The sequence below is a fragment of the Bufo gargarizans genome, chromosome 2 (genome assembly GCF_014858855.1).
Source record: "Bufo gargarizans isolate SCDJY-AF-19 chromosome 2, ASM1485885v1, whole genome shotgun sequence".
Lineage (NCBI taxonomy): Eukaryota > Metazoa > Chordata > Amphibia > Anura > Bufonidae > Bufo > Bufo gargarizans.
The window spans coordinates 498,162,361-498,184,304 of NC_058081.1; the positions used below are offsets into that span (position 1 = coordinate 498,162,361).

General features: G+C 43.9%; 1 protein-coding gene across 10 annotated transcripts in view; it reads right to left on the reverse strand.

Moving 5' to 3' along the window:
• Positions 1 to 21,944, reverse strand: part of CNOT4 (CCR4-NOT transcription complex subunit 4) — an 87,461-nt gene that overhangs the window by 24,076 nt on the left and 41,441 nt on the right. For 5 of the 10 annotated variants that reach the window (XM_044281220.1, XM_044281219.1, XM_044281221.1 and 2 more), the window contains 5 exons: positions 20,513 to 20,668; positions 19,601 to 19,666; positions 11,274 to 11,331; positions 8,379 to 8,628; positions 7,775 to 8,266 (listed from right to left, as the gene is read on the reverse strand). In XM_044281220.1, coding sequence (XP_044137155.1) covers positions 7,775 to 8,266; positions 8,379 to 8,628; positions 11,274 to 11,331; positions 19,601 to 19,666; positions 20,513 to 20,668 — 1,022 coding nt within the window. The remainder of the gene's footprint in view (positions 1 to 7,774; positions 8,267 to 8,378; positions 8,629 to 11,273; positions 11,332 to 19,600; positions 19,667 to 20,512; positions 20,669 to 21,944) is intronic. The other 5 variants (XM_044281227.1, XM_044281225.1, XM_044281226.1 and 2 more) reach the window with 2 other exon arrangements.

Sequence of the window (21,944 nt, forward strand, 5' to 3'; positions counted from 1 at the left end):
CCTATCTTTTTGCGGAACGGAAGTACATGTCCTATCTTTTTGCGGAACGGGCGGATCCATTAAAGTGAATGGGTCCGCGATCCGATGCGGCTGACGCATGGCCCGGCGATCGTGCATTGCGGGCCGCAGCACGGGTCACACACGTTCGTGTGAACTCGGCCTAACAGCCCCGTTAAAATTGGAAAAACTCTCCCAAAAATTTCACTTTTTATTGTAGATTTTTTGTAGTAAATCTTGTTGGTGCACAACTCAGGGGACAAAATTGCACTTTTAACCCCTTAGTGACAATTTTAGCCTGAAGGACCAATAATATTTCCCCCTTTGTGTTCTAGCAGTCATAACATTTTAATTTTTATTTTATGGGATTAGTTTTTTTTTTTTGTGCTTTAGCTGCTCATATTTCTGGTTTGGTACCAGCTTTGTATTGTTTGAAAGCAGACATTTCAGGCTTTCAATACCAGAATGACAGCAATATCTTCAGTACAAGGGAAGATATCACTGTTAGAAATTGGGATGCAGTGAATACAGCTGAAAGTGAAAGCAGGTTTTACCCACAATTATTCTGGAGTCTATTTCTAACAGTGATATCTCCTGCTTTGATTAATGCCAATGGAATGCCAGCTTTTAAACAAGACCAGTTCTATGCTTCTAGCTGCTACCTTTCAGGAGATATCAGCAACTAAAGCAGCCCTCTCCCCTCCACTTCTGCCCGAGCTCAGCTCCGGCAGAACAGTTAAAGGGGTTGTCTGGGTTCAGAGCTGAACCCGGACATACCACCATTTTCACCCAGGCTGCCCTACTGACTTGAGCACCAGAGCAGTTCATGCTCCGATGCTCTCCTTTGCCCTGCACTACATCACGCAGGGGAAAGGCATTTTTTGGATATCCGGTGACGTACCGGGGCTCTCCATGGGGCTGCCAGGAAGCACGGTGACATCACCGACACAGATTAGGGCAGCGCTAAAACCTGCCCATCAGAGCTGGAGACGCCCGGCAGTGTGTTATGATGAGCAAAAGAGCCTGTGCCCTGCGAGATCTAGCGCAGGGCAAGCGAGCGCATCGGAGCATGAGATGCTCCGATGCCGACATCAGGGGTGCTGCCTGGGTGAAAATAAGGGTATGCCTGGGTTCAACCCCTTTAAGTACTTTTCCCAGAGCTGAGCTCGGGCAGAACAGTTAGGTGGTTGAGTGGCCATGTGATGATCAACCCCTAGGGACCGGCAACACAGTGACAGTCACACGACGTAAAGCGGTATGGCTACATATCATGAGACATTTGATATCATGTATTTTAATGGTATTATGTGACATGCCACATGTAGCGACTACGACTTGACAGTTGCAGGAAAATCCAACTTAGGTGGATTTTTTGCGATTGTCGCAACATGTTCCATTGTCACACCATTAAAATTTGTTACATGAAATAACTCGCGACACATAGCCAGGCCCTTCACTCAATGGCAGGTACTGGACTCTTAAGAACATTTTCTACAGCGAACAATTGCATGCATTATTCTGCACTTTAGACAAGAGGCCGTTCACAGAAACCTTATTTTAAATTGCATTCCAAATTCTGCCGACAGCAACAATGAAAATGTCATCTGGATGTAGGAAGACATTATTCTCAGTCTTTTATAGGTCACTGCTACTACTGAGCAAAGATCAAGAGAAAGGAAATGAAACATCTAATACTTTCCTTACACATTTCCACTGGAATTTGAGTTTTAGTTACATATCCTTATAAATTCATAGTATGTAGTAATAAAGCCTATGCTCACCTTTGCAACAATTTAAATCGACACTACGCATTAAAAATGAAATACCTTAACACGGCTTAGTAATAAAATTAAAAATCTATTTTGCTTATACAGCTACGATGTAGACCTGTGCATCTTACATGTAAGCAGGGGCGTCGCTAGGGCCCGGATTACAAGCATGTTGCCCACGAACCTTTCTCCATTGCTCTGCACTGAGCCACCAGTGTGGAGCTGCTAGGCAGCTCCGTATGAGTTTAGCAAGAGACACACTAAACACATAATTAGCAGCTCCATTTACTGCCAGTCTAGTGTAGGTGAATGAACCAGCATTCCCGCACTGGTGGCTCAGTATGGGTCTATGAAGAACATCCTGTAGTTATCCTGGGGGCAGATTACAGAGCTGCTGTGTCCTGTCCTCACCATATACGGCATACTGTGGGCGGGAGAGCTGTGCCCCTACACTGTGGGCGGGAGAGCTGTGCCCCTACACTGTGGGCGGGAGAGCTGTGCCCCTACACTGTGGGCGGGAGAGCTGTGCCCCTACACTGTGGGCGGGAGAGCTGTGCCCCTACACTGTGGGCGGGAGAGCTGTGCCCCTACACTGTGGGCGGGAGAGCTGTGCCCCTACACTGTGGGCGGGAGAGCTGTGCCCCTACACTGTGGGCGGGAGAGCTGTGCCCCTACACTGTGGGCGGGAGAGCTGTGCCCCTACACTGTGGGCGGGAGAGCTGTGCCCCTACACTGTGGGCGGGAGAGCTGTGCCCCTACACTGTGGGCGAGAGAGCTGTGCCCCTACACTGTGGGCGAGAGAGCTGTGCCCCTACACTGTGGGCGAGAGAGCTGTGCCCCTACACTGTGGGCGAGAGAGCTGTGCCCCTACACTGTGGGCGGGAGAGCTGTGCACCTATACTGTGGGCGGGAGAGCTGTGCACCTATACTGTGAATAGGAGCTCACACTGTCCCTGCTGCTCTGCACCACCAATGTCTAATACTGGGGTTGGGGGGGGGGGGGCGGGACTGCACCACCAATGTCTAATACTGGGGGGCTTGGCGGGAGGCGGGAGCTGGCTGCAGAATCGCATAGCCGGCTCCCGACCTCTATGAGCAGTAGCTGAGATCCGCGGCACCTGAGGGGTTAACTACCGCAGATCGCAGCTATTGCTCATAGAGGTCGGGAGCCGGCTAAGTGATTCTGCAGCCAGCTCCCGCCTCCTGTTCAATTTGAAATTAGAATGAATGAGAGATTCCTCTTCATTGGTGGCGCAGTGGCCACAGCCCCTCCCCTTCTCTTGTCCCCGGGACAGCCGTTTATATACTGGGTGGGGGGCGCTGTGCATATAGACTGAGTGGAGGAGCTCAGTTTTGAGGATGGGGGAAGGGGTTGACATAACTTGGGCTCGTGCCCCTGATGTTTTAAGACCCTAGCAACACCCCTGCAGGTAAGACAACAAACAAACCTTATAGACTGATCCTGCAGTTATACTTTCTTCCATTTGTCCTCTACAGTCTACATGTTCCTAATCCACCAAATGCATGTTTGGCAGTAGAACTACAGGATCAGACTATACAGAATGTGTTTGCTGTCTTACTGTCACATACAATCCAGTCAGCTCTCCGGCAGTCAATTACAAACTCTTAGAAAGGCTATGGATTATTTTAGAGCACACAAGAACCAAGAGGCCTCTACATAAAGCTCCATTCACACATCTTGGGGTCAGCTAAGGCCGCAATAGCGGACAAGAATAGGCATATTCTCTTAGTGCCGGCAATGCGCGGTCTGCAAAATGCGGAACGCACATTGCCGCTGTGTGACGGATGTGTGAATGGACCCTAAGGCCTCATGCACACGACCGTTGTTGTGTCCCGTGTCCGTTGTTCCGTTTTCCATGATTTTCTGCAGACCCATTGACTTTCAAAAAAAAACAATATAGTGACAAAAATGCTTTTTTTTCTTATCTGTTTAGTTTTTTTATACTATTTGCTAAACATGATTATGGGAGCTGCCATCTTGCCGAGATGTTCTTGACCGCATTTAAAAAATTGCTTTATGGCAGCCCCATGGGCTAAAGACAGAAAGGAGGGGACTGCAGGATTTTTTGTTTAAATATAGACATTGATATGGAAAAAAATTGATTGTTAGAATAAAAATTCTCAAAAATGTTAAAAATGAAAATGCGATTTAAACAATGTGTCATTTTCTGATGACACATTCCCTTTAAATGGAATAGCGCTTAAAAAAGTGGAAAAAAAAAATACAAATAAATCAGTCTTAGGCCTCATGCACATGACCGTGCAGTTTTTTGCGGTCCGCAAAAAACTGAAGCCGCCGGTGTGCCTTTCGCAATTTGCGGAACGGAAGGCCCATTGTAGAAATGCCCATTCTTGTCCACAAAACAGACAAGAATAGGACATGGTATTTATTTTTATTTTTTTGGCGGGGCCACGGAACGGTGGAACAGTGTTGTCCGCATCTTTTGCGGCCCCATTGAAGTGAATGGGTCCGCAGCCGATGCAGACCCGAAAAACGTCCGTGTGCATGAGGTCTTAGCTGACCCCAAAATGTGGACCCCATCAAAACATCCTTTATAGTTTTAGACACACCTTCTCATTCAAAGAGTTTTCTTTATTTTCATGACTATGAAGATTGTAGATTCACACTGAAGGCATCAAAACTATGAATTAACACATGTGGAATTATATACATAACAAAAAAGTGTGAAACAACTGAAAATATGTAATATTCTAGGTTTTTCAAAGTAGCCACCTTTTGCTTTGATTACTGCTTTGCACACTCTTGGCATTCTCTTGATGAGCTTCAAGAGGTAGTCACCTGAAATGGTCTTCCAACAGTCTTTAAAGGGAACCTGTCACCAGTTTTATGGTGTCCTAACTAAGTAACTGATTCGCTTATCAAAATGCTGGGTCACTTTCTTTAATTGACCCAGTCAATCTGCCAACATCTTGTATTGAAAAGCTCCAGCTGATAATGATGAGTCATGAATATTCATGAGCCCCTGACTCTCCCCGCCCACCTGCTGCTGAGTGACAGTTTGTTTCCATAGGAATCAGCAGCAGGTGGGCAGGGGAGTGGCCATAGCTCTGAATTAAATATACGCTGGATTTGATGACCTCACGCCGGACTCGAATCAGCTCATTAGCATGTGGCATCTTTGTGTGTATATTATGAGGTAACCATCTGTCACACCAGTAAGTGAATACATCTAAAGTACTTTTTAGTAGTTAATGATTGTATATAATTAGTTAGATTATAATCAAATATCCACATGACAGGTTCCCTTTAAGGAGTTCCCAGAGATGCTTAGCACTTCTTGGCCCTTTTGCCTTCACTCTGCGGTCCAGCTCACCCCAAACCATCTCGATTGGGTTCAGGTCCGGTGACTGTGGAGGCCAGGTCATCTGGCGCAGCACCCCATCACTCTCCTTCATGGTCAAATAGCCCTTACACAGCCTGGAGGTGTGTTTGGGGTCATTGTCCTGTTGAAAAATAAATGATGGTCCAATTAAACGCAAACCGGATGGAATAGCATGCCGCTGCAAGATGCTGTGGTAGCCATGCTGGTTCAGTATGCCTTCAATTTTGAATAAATCCCCAACAGTGTCACCAGCAAAGCACCCCCACACCATCACACCTCCTCCATGCCTCACGGTGGGAACCAGGCATGTAGAGTCCATCCGTTCACTTTTTCTGCATCGCACAAAGACACGGTGGTTGGAACCAAAGATCTCAAATTTGGACTCATCAGACCAAAGCACAGATTTCCACTGGTCTAATGTCCATTACTTGTGTTCTTTAGCCCAAACAAGTCTCTTCTGCTTGTTGCCTGTCCTTAGCAGTGGTTTCCTAGCAGATATTCTACCATAAAAGGCCACAGTCTCCTCTTAACAGTTGTTCTAGAGATGTGTCTGCTGCTAGAACTCTGTGTGGCATTGACCTGGTCTCTAATCTGAGCTGCTGTTAACCTGCGATTTCTGAGGCTGGTGACTCGGATGAACTTATCCTCCGCAGCAGAGGTGACTCTTGGTCGTCCTTTCCTGGGGCGGTCCAGATATGAGCCAGTTTCTTTGTAGCGCTTGATGGTTTTTGTGACTGCACTTGGGGACACTTTCAAAGTTTTCCCAATTTTTCGGACTGACAGACCTTCATTTCTTAAAGTAATGATGGCCACTTGTTTTTCTTTACTTCGCTTCTTTTTTCTTGCCATAATACAAATTCTAACAGTCTATTCAGTAGGACTATTAGCTGTGTATCCACCTGACTTCTCCACAAAGCAACTGATGGTCCCGACCCCATTTATAAAAGGCAAGAAATCTCACTTATTAAACCTGACAGGGCACATCTGTGAAGTGAAAACCATTTCAGGTGACTACCTCTTGAAGCTCATCAAGAGAATGCCAAGAGTGTACAAAGCAGTAATCAAAGCAAAAGATGGCTACTTTGAAGAACCTAGAATATGACATTTTCAGTTGTTTCAACACTTTTTTGTTATGTATATAATTCCACATGTGTTAATTCATAATTTTGATGCCTTCAGTGTGAATCTACAATTTTCATAGTCATGAAAATAAAGAAAACTCTTTGAATGAGAAGGTGTGTCCAAACTTTTGGTCTGTACTGTACTTTGTCATTAGTTGGAGATGTATAGATCTGACTCGGTGCTGTAGAAACAAAACAGGAGTTTTCATTAAGACCCATTAGAAAAGTACTTCATTTTCACTTTTGATCCATTGGAGCAGTAAAAAAAACAAACAAAAAGTTGCGAACATGTACATGAGCTTTTAGAAAAAAAACTTTCATACACCCACTGAATTTTTGGCAGATTTCATTGAGAACAAGCAACCTGGACGATAGTGAATTTTCGACCACTGGACTGGAATTTGGCAGCAGTATGTCCCCAAGATCCCATACTTCTGCACAGCCTGGTCATTTTGCTATGTGAGCCTCTAGGCTCAACTGGCTTATAGACCAATTATTAGCTCTAAAATTGTGGTCAAAAAGCTTTTCAAGGACCATATAAAAAGTCACTGACAAAAAAATTAAATAAAAACACACCAAGAAGGAACTTTGGAATCAAATTAAACTGTGTGTGTATGAATGTAAGGATGATGTATATAAGCGATTACACTACTAGAGTGACTTTTACACAATGGCTCCCCAGATATTCACACCAGCAGTTGGGGCATTGCATCATTGCATAGCAAAGGCTGGATTTTAGCGCTCACCACTAGGCCACCATACTCGAATCGCTGGAACTCAAACAGAACCTGGATTTGTCTCTAAAGACAATATGGTTCCAGTCAGTAGCAGTCCAAGTTTCTTGATTGTGTCTGTATGCTGGACAACAATAATCATGCTTTTCCGGGGATCAAACAATCCTTTTTACTAGTGGTTTGTCTAGGCCGTCCAGAGCGTGTTTGTTGCGCATGCCCTCATGTAACCACTGCTCCTACTGCCACCTAACAGAAAGGAACAGCCTAGGTGGAGGGCAATTCATTGAAATGAACATCCTGTTTCTCTTAGTCCAGTGATGCGCCCCCTCTCAGTCTGTGAGCTGGGCAAAATGTCTGAGTGCATTGTAGAGGAACACCTAGAAGTCAACCATCTCTCACCAAAAAGTTCACTACCCAAAGTAGCCTCAGAGCCTTTTTTAGGGGAAGCACTTTTACATCCTCTTGTGGTAATATCCAGTGTCTAAACAGACCACACGAGTAATGATTTACATGTCTACCTGAGGAATAACTGAACCTTGAGTTCTGCAGCAATCTGACATTTCCATCGGAGTGTGCAAAAGAAAGGAAAGAAAACTTGAGAACCTATAATTAATGGTGAAACTGTTGGATATTGTATGGATACTTTTCATCCATAGTTGAGTCAAGTGCCTTGGTTTTCTGTGAACATTGAAAGGCCTGGTAATAAAAACAATCCCAAACTGATAACCAACAAATTCTTAACATCCTCAAGGAGTTCCCCTGTAATCAAAGACTTAGGTGCAACCTACCTGAAATGGGAATCCCTCCTAGGCCTGTGTTGTGTTGAGAAGGGTGACCCAAGTCCATGAAATTACTGTTGGATGTTGGATTTGCTGTGTGGTTCAAGTGCATGATGTTATTGCGTGGAAAGGCCATCCACGGATACCGTGCTGCCTGGCCCGGGTAACTGAACGAGTTATAAACTGCTCTGTGTTGAAACGGTGGGAACCTCTGTGGCAAGACGGGAAAGGTGCTAGAGATAGAGTTGGCATTGGCGACTGTGGTTGGGTGAAGGAAGCCAGAGCCTGGCCCTTTGGCAGTAGTGTGAGGAGAAGGGTTCTGAAGAGATGTGGGTGACAATGCAGACTGGTCTTGGACAGAGAGTTCTTTCTCAATCAAGTCTGCTAAGGCTTTGCGGGTGATATCAAATGGATCAAAACCTAGGTCATCCTCTTGCTGCTTAGAAGAGCCAAAGCCGAATGCTGCTTGCCAGTCCGTGGATGAGGAGACCGGAATAGTTTCTGGGTAAAAAAAAGGAAAACAAATGTACATTTTACCTGGGCTGTGTCACTACTGTGACTGCATCAGACTGTCAAGACTTTTTACTGAAAAGGCCAAAGAAATTATAGATACCTGATGTGAAAAGACTTTGAGGTTCTGGAGCTGTGGGCCATTCACTGGATGTCTGTGGGGAACTGGGAAATGTAGGGAGACCACTGGGGATAGGGTTAGGGTGTCTGAAGTTGTCTGAGAATAGAGACTGTGATTCTGTCATAGCGTCCTCGAAAGGAGACCTTGCACTGTGATTGGCTGAACTGATGGGGACAGTGGGGTTGGGTTTTGATAAACCTGGCGGAGGTGATGGGGTGTCACTTGGTAATATCTGTGGATTTAAAAAAATAACCATGAACTATCCACATCAGTCCTTGTCATTGCATAACTCATTGGAAGCCAATACCCACACATGGGGAGAACATATGAAATTCAAAAAGATGTTGCCTTGGATTCAGGACCCCAGTGCTGCAAGGCAACAGTAAAATGCTACTTAGTTTACACTTTACATTAAGGCTAAATGCACACGATCAGGAGTGCGTGCGGAAAATACGCACCGTAGGTCATGTACATTGTATTCTATGAGAATTGGAAATTCTCAATGGACGGGATGCAGATTTTTTTTTCCATGCGGATTTTAAAATCCACAGCATGTCAATTTTTTTTCCCCTTACCGGATTTTCTTCATTCACTTAGTAAAATCCACATGTGGATTGACTGCACAGATTTGCCTGCGAACACCTGTGGATTTCAGTGCAGATTCTATGCACATGAATCCTGAACGTGTGCATGTACCCTAAAAGGGTTGTCCACTTCATTACCACCAATGGCCAATCCTCAGGACATGCCATCAAAATCAGATTGTTCAGATGTTTCAGAGTAGCTCTGGTGCCGGAAATACACAGCTACATCCATTGTGTACTGGCTGAAGCTTGTAACTGCTGCGCTGCTCCGATTCCCCTCAATGGGGGGCAGTGCTGCAGTAACCAGCTCTGTCTACTACACAACGAATGGAGCTATGTAAGCTTTGGTGCCAGTGATGAACTATCCAGAGGATTGGCCATCAATAATAAAGAGAGTAGACAACTAAGGGGGCACTGCCATCAGACATTTGTTTTATCACATATTAAAAGAGGCGGTCCTATCTGGGACATCAGATAGGAGCAGGCCCCACACTGGAACCTGCACCTATACTTAGAAAAGAGTCCGCTCGTCTCTCCAGAACGGGACCCCCAATTGAACACAGCTGTGTATGCGCAGTCACCCACCATTCACTGCTATGAGAGTTCTGCAAATAGCCGAGCATTGGCTCAGTCTTCTGGCAGTTCCACAGCGGTGAATGGAAAGGTGGCCGCACTTGCGCAGTACACTCTCATTCACCACTATGAGACCTCTAAAAATAGCTGGGCACGCTTGCTCGGCCATTTTCGGAAGTCCCACAGCAATGAATGGAGAGCAAGCCACAAATGCTTTCCTACACTTTTGGAGTCCTGTTCTGGACATAGGAGTGGGTCCCAGAGGTAGGACTTGCACCAATCAGACATTGATGACATATCCTAGCAATAGGCCATCAAGGTCCAAAGTGGGCCAACCCCTTTAATAATCTATATGAATATTTTAGGCAACTTATTATTTTCTGAAGTTACTCCATGTATACTGGTCCCCGTCTAGAGTGTAACTTATTTTATGCACTTATATAGCGCTACTATATCCCAAGGTCCCTATCAGTATATCTTCTGGAGTGTGGGAGGCAACCGGAGCACCCGGAGGAAACCCACGCAAACACAGGGAGAACATACAAACTTCATGTAGATGTTGTCCTTGGTCGGATTCAAACTTAGGACCCCAGCGCTGCAAGACACCGTGCTGCCCAACTTCCTTTCTGTTTGCACTTTTAAAACAGCAGACAGTCTCAGTCCATGTGCTCAGTCAGATCAGGGAGGAGTACGAGGTGGGAACTCAACTACAGCAGTGCACCTTCCGTATGCTATCCCAGGAGTGTGACTTGGGATGGCATCATTACATTTATCAATGCAATGCTCCTAAGCTGATCCCCTTCTATTTTGTGAATATTCAAATCACAGTACAGAGTAAAGGCTTATTTACATGCAGAAGTCATCCTCTGTATATGGGGATGAATGATCAGTACTGCGATCATTCTGTACTCCTGTACAGTCACTGTTTGTAGCTCTTTACACAGGACAATGTGCTGCATAAATGACAACCTAACCAATGAGTGCTTTGCTCATTTTTCTAGTAATTGTCGGCACATTTACATGGGGCAATTATCAGGAATGAGCGCTTGTACGAATGTTCATCCCCAATAATTTCCTCAGTCTACGTAAAAGGTGCCTTTACATATGGCAGATTCTTTTTCAGAAGTGTATAAGCTTGAAAATCTGTTCCAGTCATTTGAATAGGGCTTGAGGCAAATAATGGGTTTGTCACCAAAACAATCCCATTCAGACTAATTGAGCCGATTTTCAGGTGTAGAAATTTTTATAATAAAACCTGTGGCATGTGAAGGCACCCTTAAAGGACCATCTGCAGATTAGCTTGACATCTATTGGGAACAAGGGTTTGTACAATCCAGTGTTTAAAATCAGCCGAACGTCACCCTCTGTAACGAATGTGGGGATAATTGCTGCATGTAAATGGGCTCTAAGTCAACCTTTAATCAGAAAGCTTTAAAAACGTGAATGCAAAAAAAAAAAGCAGTGTATACCGACATCTTTTGGAGAAGGCAGAAAGGCCGTTGTTCCAAACGGGCTTACTCCTGTAGGCACTGTGGTCCAGGGGGTAGTGCGTTCACCGATTTCTCACTCCTATGACATGAACCGAACCATTATGTACCCCCGCTCCCCCCCATATAGAGTCTCAGGAAGAGAGGCACACAGACTTCGATACACACCACATAATGGATCTATAATGTGTATACAACTTTCTATTCCACCTCTTTGGCGCTTTTTCACTTACCTGTTGCAGGTTATCTCCGTTCCCTATACTCAACGACTCTGATGATTTGTCGACAGAACTGAAAATAGAAAAATATATGTCGTGGTTACAATTTACAGGCCAAGATGAAGGAAAACAATCCAGAACTCACTGCTCACTCATACAGTCAGATCCATAAATATTGGGACATAGACACAAGTCTAACATTTCTGACTCTATACACCACGACAATGGATTTGAAATGAAACAAACAAGATGTGCTTTAACTGCAGACTGTCAGCTTTATTTAAGGGTATTTACATCCAAATCAGGTGAACAGTGTAGGAATTACAATATTTTGTATATGTGCCTCCCACTTGTTAAGGAACCAAAAGTAATGGGACAGAATAATAATCATAAATCTAACTTTCACTTTTTAATACTTGGTTGCAAATCCTTTGCAGTCAATTACAGCCTGAAGTCTGGAACGCATAGACATCACCAGATGCTGGGTTTCATCCCTGGTGATGCTCTGCCAGGCCTCTACTGCAACTGTCTTCAGTTCCTGCTTGTTCTTGGGGCATTTTCCCTTCAGTATTGTCTTCAGCAAGTGAAATGCATGCTCAATCGGATTCAGGTCCGGTGATTGACTTGGCCATTGCATAACATTCCACTTCTTTCCCTTAAAAAAACCCTTTGGTTGCTTTTGCAGTATGCTTTGGGTCATTGTCCATCTGCAATGTGAAGTGCCATTCAATGCGTTCTGAAGCATTTGGATGAATATGAGCAGGTAATATTGCCCAAAACACTCCAGAATTCATCCTGCTGCTTTTGTCAGCAGTCACATCATCAATAAATACAAGAGAACCAGTTCTATTGGCAGCCATACATGCCCACGCCATGACACTACCACCACCATGCTTCACTGATGAGGTGGTATGCTTAGGATCATGAGCAGTTCCTTTCCTTTTCCATACTCTTCTCTTCCCATCACTCTGGTACAAGTTGATCTTGGTCTCATCTGTCCATAGGATCTCGTTCCAGAACTGTGAAGGCTTTTTTAGATGTCGTTTGGCAAACTCTAATCTGGCTTCCTGTTTTTGAGGCTCACCAATGGTTTACATCTTGTGGTGAACCCTCTGTATTCACTCTGGTGAAGTCTTCTCTTGATTGCCGACTTTGACACACATACACCTACCTCCTGGAGAGTGTTCTTGATCTGGCCAAGTGTTGTGAAGGGTGTTTTCTTCACCAGGGAAAGAATTCTTCGGTCTTCCGTGGTCTTCCAGGTCTTTTGGTGTTGCCGAGCTCACCGATGCGTTCCTTCTTTTTAAGAATGTTCCAAACAGTTGTTTTGGCCATGCCTAATGTTTTTGCTATCTCTCTGATGGGTTTGTTTTGTTTTTTCAGCCTAATGATGGCTTGCTTCACTGATAGTGACAGCTCTTTGGATCTCATCTTGAGAGTTGACAGCAACAGATTCCAAATGCAAATAGCACACTTGAAATGAACTCTGGACCTTTTATCTGCTCATTGTAATTGGGATAATGTGGGAATAACGCACACCTGGCCATGGAACAGCTGAGAAGCCAATTGTCCCAATACTTTTAGTCGCTTAACAAGTGGGAGGCACATATGCAAACTGTTGCATTTCCTACACCGTTCAACTGATTTAGATGTAAATACCCTCTAATTAAAGCTGACAGTCTGCAGTTAAAGCACATCCTGTTTGTTTCATTTCAAATCCATTGTGGTGGTGTATAGAGCCAAAAATGTTAGAATTGTGTTGATGTCCCAATTTTTATGGACCTCACTGTATACGGCACAGGAACACTGTTTATGAATATTCCTAAGACTAACTGTCCAGGGTATCACAACTATTCTGAAACATAATTGCAAGGTATGATAACATTTAAAGGCTATGGACACCTTTGGGGCAATTTTTTTTTGCTTTTAAGACTATTTTCACACTCGCATTTTGTGCGGATCAGTCAAGGACTGATCCGTTCAGATACTACAGCCGCCTGCATCCGTTCAGAACAGATCCGTTAGTATTATCTTTAACATGTGTATTTTTAGTCTTTTTATGACCTTATTAATTTTTTATTAGTGTAGTTATAAATTGGCTTCAATGTCTTACTTTATTGATCACAGAATTTATGATGTAATCATTTTTGGATACTCATTGGTCACTACTTGTGCCACTTTTAGTAGTTTTCTACTATAAATTATGTATACTCTTCAGGGCACTAATAATCATGTTTACACAAATACATTAATTGACTATTATATCCCATGCTTTTAATTGGTACAGTGATAGGGTGAAACTACCCCGGAATATATATTTGTAATATATTCTTGGCATGTGTTGTAGTGAAGAAATTTAGATTGTTGCCAAGATAATTTTCGATCAATAGATATCCCTTAACTATCTTGTAATCTAGCTTAATATGTCCATCTTATGTTGATGTTCTCCTGAGATCAGGATATGGGCAGGTTGCCCTTCTCTAAAATGGCGCTCCTGGCAACATAATCTGATTGTGTGTGATCGTGTGTGTCTGTAGGCATCGCGTTTAAAGTGACCGGTATGATCAAGTGATCGCGATATACTCAGAAATGTCGCCATCTTTTGGAGGCCGCTGGAAGTTACGATACGGCGGATCACATGGTCAATGTGATCACTTGACCGCCACTTATCGCGCTACTTGGCTTGGATGCTGGCGAATTTCTGATGTGAATGGGGCCTTGAGGGCGGTTTAACATGTCCGCAATTTCATTCTGCATTTTGAGGAACGGAATTGCGGACCCATTCATTTCTATGGGGCCGCACATCCGGAAATGTGGACCCACACTTCCGGGTCCGCATTTCGGTTCCGGAAAAAATAGAACATGTCCTATTATTGTCCGTAATTGCGGCCAAGAATAGGCATATTCTATTAGTGCCGGCAATAAGCGGTCCGCAAAATGCGGAACGCACATTGCGGGTGTCCGTGATTTGCGAAACACTTACGGACGTCTGAATGGAGCCTAATAATGATACTGCCTGTGGATTTTCAGGTGTGGTAGATTATACACAGGTTTGGGCAGTATGCACTCATGGGATGGGGTATAAATAAGAGGGTGTTGTGATGGTTGGGTATGCCCCCAAGAGGAAGCGAGGTGAAACACGCGACAGGGGTAGCGATCCCTCAAGGTCTTCAGTCTGTATGTTATATTCCTGCCCTTTATACATATTTGGTGTTTGTTTCACGGTATTGTATAGCATATGCTTTAGTAACCGTCAGCCTAACTTGGGATATATTATTGGGGCATTTGTCTTTTATATTAGGCCTTGGTTACTATTTTTTATGTGGTTCACAATACCGTGGGCAGGACTAAGGTGATATATGCAAGTGTGGTGTATTACTGACATTTGGGGTGATTGCACATTAAGTATATCATACACCCACTAGAAATATATCTAACATGACCGTTTTGGGGTGAATATTTTTGTCATGGCACTTTATGTATTGCTGCTAATTCTTTAATGTTGTTATGTGTTGTATTAAATTGTATCAATAAAATTATGACTTTACATTATGTGTGTTTGCGTCTGAATATTTGGCAAGTCTATCTGTAACATAGCCAAGACGGATCAGTCTTGAACACCATTGAAAGTCAGTGGAGGACGGATCAATTTTTTATTGTGCCAGATTGTGTCAGGGAAAACGGATCCGTCCCCGTTGACTTGCATTGTGTGCCAGGACAGATCAGTTTGGCTCAGTTTCATCAGACGGAATGGAGACTGAACTGATGCATTCTTAGCGGATCATTTTCCCATTCAGAATGCATACTGATCCGTTTTGGACCGCTTGTGAGAGCCCTGAACAGATCTCACAAACGGAAAGACAAAACGTGAGTGTGAAAGTAGACTTACTCATTTTGGGCTAAAAATCTTTTTTTAAGTTAGTCTTTTTGCAGACTGTTGCTCCTGAGTTCTGTCAGCTGAGGACTTACAGTAATGCACTGTATGAGTGTATTACTGTAGTCCAGCGGCTGCATGAAGCGCACGGCGTCATAGCAACCAATGACGCAGTGCGCTCCTGCTCTCAACAGGATGCCAGGCCGTGTTACCACGGACCGCTCTTGGCCACGGAACACGGCCGTGTGCATTCGGCCTCATCTATGATCTTCTGACCTCAAACACTCAATTAGGCCTTATTCTTATCAGTTTGATAAATGTTTAGCTATAGAGTGTTTATGAGATGAGGCTTCACATGAACCCTCAACTGATGGAACTCAGGAGCGCCTGCAAATAGACTGATTTTTAAACCCATGTATCACAAAAACTGCTGAAAATGTTTAATAACCAACTAAAAATTAGTAAAAATGCAATCATAAATAAATATCCCCGAAGGTGTCCATAGCCTTTAAGGCTACGTCTACACAACATTTATCGCGCGACATAGATAGGGCACAACTACACTGCAACATTTGTAGCGCAACATTTTGATGCACTAATGTCGTGCGACAATTTTTATAATGGCAGTCTATAGAGTCGCATTGCAACATGCTGCGACTGCGACAACAGTCGCAGAAAAATCCATCTCAAATGTTTTTTTTGCGACTGTTGCGTCGCAGTATGTTGCAGTGCGACACCATAGCCTGCCATTATAAAAATTGTCGCACGACATTAGTGCATCAAAATGTTGCGCTACAAATGTCGTTGTGTACAGTTCAATCCAGAATTTTGCGGGTATCCTGTTGTACATCATGGGTGGCTTGGTGAGTTATGCCATCCCAGTCAAGCTGGTAAGCCACATGTCTGAAAGCAGAGTGGAGCCAATATGCTAGACATTTCTAAAGCAACTGAGAAAATCTGAGAGCAGCTTTAGAGGTGAATGGAGAAGTCAGAACAAATCCAGTACTGCAGAGACTAATAGTTACTTTCCTTTTTCATATACATTTAAAATTGTGAAATGCTTTTCCCGTCCACAGTCTTACAGTCCTGTAACACAACTCTAAAAGGTCAACATCACTACAAGTAAAGTTAAAAAGAACTAAAAAAAAAATTAAAAAAAATCATACACTGAAATATAAAATGAAGACAAAAAAAATAATCAAAAGATCATATACAAGTGGTCACTGCACAAAGTAAAACTACTACACGCAGCTGTGAAGCCAAACCATGCTCATGTGTGGTGGCCAATGTCCTCACCATTTTGACTGTAAATCTTGGGGCTATTTGCCACCACAGGTAGTCTGCATTTTGCCACAAGCGTCCTGCCGCACCATGGGGTCTCACATCTCAGAGACCCACACTTGCTTATTCCTAGTCATTGACTAGTAAAATAATAGGAGAGCTCTGGCAAGCTAAACACTATAGTTATAGACCACGCAAGCTGCATTAGTCCTCGACCCCCCGCCCACCCCCCCCACCCCCCAATTTCCAAGTACATAGAATAAAGAACCCAAAAACCAATAGGAGTAAGGTCCTGCATAGGAACGTCACTGTCAGACAGTTATCAGGTCTAGGGTTAGAGGTTAGCATCTCAGAGCACACATGAGGAAAGTGATAAACATGGGGTGCCAAGTTAAAGTTCTCAAGGGTCTTTTGAGGATGCACGGACATAATAAATAAGACTGAAGGGCAGAGCGGATATGTCATACAGTAAGGCTGGAGGCTACATGATGAAGCACATGGTGCCACAAGGAGGAATAGCTACAGGTGTGAGAGAGGGGCGCGTAGGCCAAAGTGATCCAAGTAAGGCACATGCATAGTAATATAAGAGAAGACTGAGAAACAAGGGGTTCTGTGGGCAGAACAGCCAGCATTGATTTAACTAGAAAAAAAAAAAAAAAAAGACATTTTTATGATTGAATTTTACTCATTTTGAGCTAAATTTTTTTTAGTTTTTTCAATTGGTGTTTATTAAAATCTTTTAGCCGTTTTTTAGGTATAGGGGTTAAAAAATAAAATGTGAGTAGTGTATCACTGACAGCTCATGTGGAGCCTTATCACTGATCTTCTGACCTCAAGCACTCATGGCTAAACGCTTATCAAACGGATAAGAAAATGGCTTTAAATGAGTGTTTATGAGGTCAGGAAATCAGAGAAGGTTTCACTAAAGCCCTGACAGAACTAACAGAGACGGTGTGCAAACAGACTGATTTTTCACCCTTGTAGCTCAAAAACGGCAGAGAATTTTTAAAGGGGTATTCCCATCACATACAATGGGGGCATATCGCTAATATATGCCCCCATTGTCTGATAGGTATGGAGCGGGAAGAGCTGTGGCTGGAGGACCCTGGGTTTCCCAGGGTCCGTCCACCACCAAGTGCTGCTCCCATTCATTTCTATGGGGCAGATGGAAATAGCTGAGCCAGCCCTCTGCTATTTTTGGCAGCCTCATTGAAATGAATGGAGGGCGACTGCCCATGAGCCCTCCGTTAATTTCCCAGCTCCGTTCTCGTTGTAGGTGGGAGTCCCAGAGGTGGGACCCGCACCTATCAGACAATGGGGGCATATCCTAGAAATATATGCCCCCATTGTATGTGATGGAAAAACCCCTTTAATGAAGACTAATTGAATATTTTGTAGCCCAAAATGAGTAAAATGCAAACATTTAAAAAATTGCCCCAGAGGCATAGCCTTTAAAGGAGCTCTCCAGGACTGATTTGGTATCCTTAGGATAGGTAATCAATATCAGATTAATGTTGGGAACCATGCTTGGTTACACACTAGGCACAGCGCCATACCTTTAGCAGTGGATGAGCCCGCTATATCACCGTCATGTCCAGTTCATTTGAATGGGAAGGCAATTAACAAATCCACAGTGCTGGGTATGGTAAATGATAAAAGGGATCCAATGGTAACTGGAGATCTGTGGGCTCTTCAGTCAGCAGACCAGCGGGGGTGCAGTCAATTGGACCCTGTCTGATCTGATATTGATGGTGTACCCTATAGATGAAATCCATATTCTATAGTCATGGAAAACCCCATTAATAACTGTGTACCAAAAAAGTTCTACCACTTGGAAATCTCCTTTGTGATTCAGATCATCGCCACTTTTCAAGAACTCTGCCTACTGTCAGTGAATAAAAAACACCGGTTACATCCAGTGGCTGAAGACTGACCCGGACCTAGTCCAACTGACACAGGCGCAGAGCTTGTTATAGTATACAACTGTGTCTGCTGCATGTGACTGAGTAAGGTTTTCAGCCTCTGTATGTAAACAAAAAATATTTCCGTTCACTGGGAGCAAGCGGAGATATAAAAAAAGTAAAATAAAGGATTTTTTTAGGGTACTTTCACACTTGCGGCAGGACGGATACGACAGGCTGTTCACCATGTCGGATCCGTCCTGCGGCTATTTCGCCGTGCCGCCGCTCAATGAGGACGGGGGGGCGGAGCTCCGGCGCAGCACGGCGAAAGCCGCCGGACTAAAAAGTCGGACATGCAGTACATTCACCGTGCACCGCCCCGGTCCCCAATATAGTCAATAGGGACGGAGCGGCGGCACGGCGAAATAGCCGCAGGACGGATGCGACATTGTGAACAGCCTGTCGGATCCGTCCTGCCCCGAGTGTGAAAGTACCCTTATTTAGTTTTACGCTCCACAAGTAAACCACTGTTTACAACATGAGAAAAAAACTTCTTCCACTTCACAAACTTTATTTCAATTCACTATTGCTGCTTGCCATCAGTGAATTAAGATATCCATAGATTACATCCAAAGGTTGCAAACTGGGTCTAAGTTCAGCTGACCCAGGTGGGGGGCTTGTATATCTGTATCCGAGGTCTCTTATGCTGCTCACAGGAGTTGTAAAGAATGTTCCCATTCACTGACAGTAAGCAAAGATACTGAGATTACTTGCTAAAGTACAGGGAAGTTGCAGAATTTTTTTATTTGCAATAACTAAACTTTATTTGCAAGGAGGCATATTACACAGCATGTGCCTAGCTCTAAGAAGAGGACACATTACCTCTCCTGACACGTCTGTCTTAGTAAATGACAATTCAAAAACAACCACCCTAGAGCAGCCTTTCTTATAATTTTGTGTTGTTCTGTTCCTCTACTATTCCTCCAAGAATTGGAGTTGAGTCCAATCAGTGCTGCTAGTATGAGACTGTGCAGAGAAATGTTCCTTTATAAAGGAAAAGTTATCAATTTATTGATAAATGTTTGGGAGAAATAACTGAGGAATGGTACAATACAGAGTAATGAGAAAAAAATGCTCCAGAACTGTTACTTAACGGGGAATACACGTATTTACTAAAACAGACATGGCAGGAGAGGCGACAGGTCCTCAAGTCATCATCTAGCTTCAGTCTTGGGGTGATATTTCAAATCCAAGAAAAAAAATAAAAAAATTATAGCTCTACATACCTTGTATCGTCCTCTATGACCCTGCCAAATTTGGAAACATTATGCTCTGCGGTATCCCAAAACAGCCTAAAAATTTGCAAGAAACAGGTTTTGTAAGCAGCAAGGTGTGAAAAACAGTCAGGTGGTCTGTGGGAGTGTGAAACAAACAAAAAAAAAAAGGGGGGGGGGGGTAAGCTATATCTACTGGAAAGAAAAGGGACATTAAAGAAATCGGGTCAGAAAGCCGAGGAAAAAGATTTCTCTCTCGTCATTTACTGTCATTTTAGTCACAATTTAATACAATGAGGGAGAGGTGCCACCTAGTCCATGTACTTAAAAGTCCTTTCCAGCTGGATTCCAGCTTCCTATATCTCTGCAGGGCCGATTGGTAGAGCGCCAGGTGCAGTATACATCCTCTCCAACTATGTGTCTGAGCCCTGTAGGGTGAAAGGGCTTAGCACCCACATAGTAACCCTTTATGGGCCAGAGCACTGCATTATCCTATGGCAGATAGAGACTGCCAAATACAACACTTGCATTCTGCTGAGCTCCTACAGGGAGGGAGGACTATGATAACAGAACCCCTAGACCAAGCTAAGTTGATATGCAGATGATGTCTCTGGCATCTAGCTCATAGGACACAGCACCCAGCGCAATACTAAAGGGTGCCAATAGGCAGCTATGAAACCCATGGTAGCACAATCTGCTCTGAAATGGGCTAACAGGGGAAGGGTCTAGATCACATCCCCCCTATGCAAAGAGCTTGTCCAAAGCCTTAAAACAAGGGAAGCAGCAGTCACTGAAAAAGTGGAATGAGGTCACATGGAACAGGTGGGACAAGACAAGACGGAAGACGGGAAACTGAAGAAGGGGGGAGGGGGGCAGGATTGTAAGAAAAGTGAACCACCCAAAATGAAGAGGTAGTTCAATTACCCAAAGTCTGAGTCTGGACCGTCTGGAGTCAAATGGTCTGGATCTAAGCCATTGTCTAATATAGGAGGCGATTTTCTGTGTTCCAGTGTTAAACCATTGGTGGATCTGCTTGAACTCTGTAATGATGGCCAGGCGTCTTTGTTATTACTGTTGGGTCTAAAAAAATTAAAATAGGGAGAAAAAAAAAAAAAGGATACAAAACAGGAAAGAAAAAAAAAAAGTGATGAAGAAATTAAACAAGAATGCGCAAAAATAAGGCAGAAACACAACAGCAAAAATTCTATGAGGAAGAAAGGAAAATAGAACAAAATGTCTCGAGTCTCAAAAGTCACGAATGGAGATTGTAGACCGACTGTCCCGACTTCCAAAGAAACAACTAGAGACTGACCAGGTCCGGCAGAAATCCTCTGTGCTGTTGTGGTCTCTGCTGCATCACCCATCAAGACCGATACTCTGTGCTGCTTGTGAAGCCCAATCTCATCGGATTTCAGATATGACACTGTCCAGTTCACATACAGGCCTGCACTCGCTACCACCCCACTTCTAAAATATTCTGCATCTTATTCAACAAAGTCACGCGCGACTTCGCAAATAACTAACTTGGGCTCATTGGAGCCCATAGAGTTTAATACTGTAGGGAAATGGATCACTGTACAGTATTAATCCAAAGTTTTGAACAAAGCGACTTCGGATGTAGCATCCCAAGCTTGCTTCGCTCATCCCTACCCCCAATGTCTGATAGGTACGGCTCCCACCTCTGGGAGCCGTACCTATGTTTTGAACAGAGTTCACAAAGTGAAGGAGGGCGCACCGCGCAGCCACCCTCCATTCATTCTTATAAGAGAGATTTAAAATAGCTGAGTGCTGGCTTGGCGATTTCTGAAAGCCCCATCGAAGTGGGTGGTGTGCTACTCATTAATTTCAATGAAACTGCCTAAATTAGCCAAGCGCGCCATTTGGCTATTTTAAGCACTCCCATCGGAATGAATGAAGGGCGGGTACGCCCTCCTTCACGTTATGGGCTTCGTTCTAAGTACAGGTGCAAGTCCCAGAGGTGGGACCCGCATCTATCAGACATCCCAGTGATATCCCCCTATGTCGGAGTTAAGACAACCCCATTATGGGGGTTTCCACCCTTTGGATATTGATATCGTATCCCTAAAATAGCTAATCGATATCAGATCAGTGGGGGTTCTATGCTTGGCGGGGCCACTACAGTGGAAGGAGCCTTCTGCATCTTCCAGTGTTATATGTTAGATACTGGCAGCTGCTGCATACCACTGATCAGTGAGGGTGTCAGAACGCGGTGATATCCAGAAGATAGGTCATCAATATTTAAGAGGAGAAAGACATCTTCAAAAGGTTCTTTAAAGAGGACCTGTCGCCTCTCCAGACATGTCTGTTTTAGTAACCACTGAATTCACCATGTATT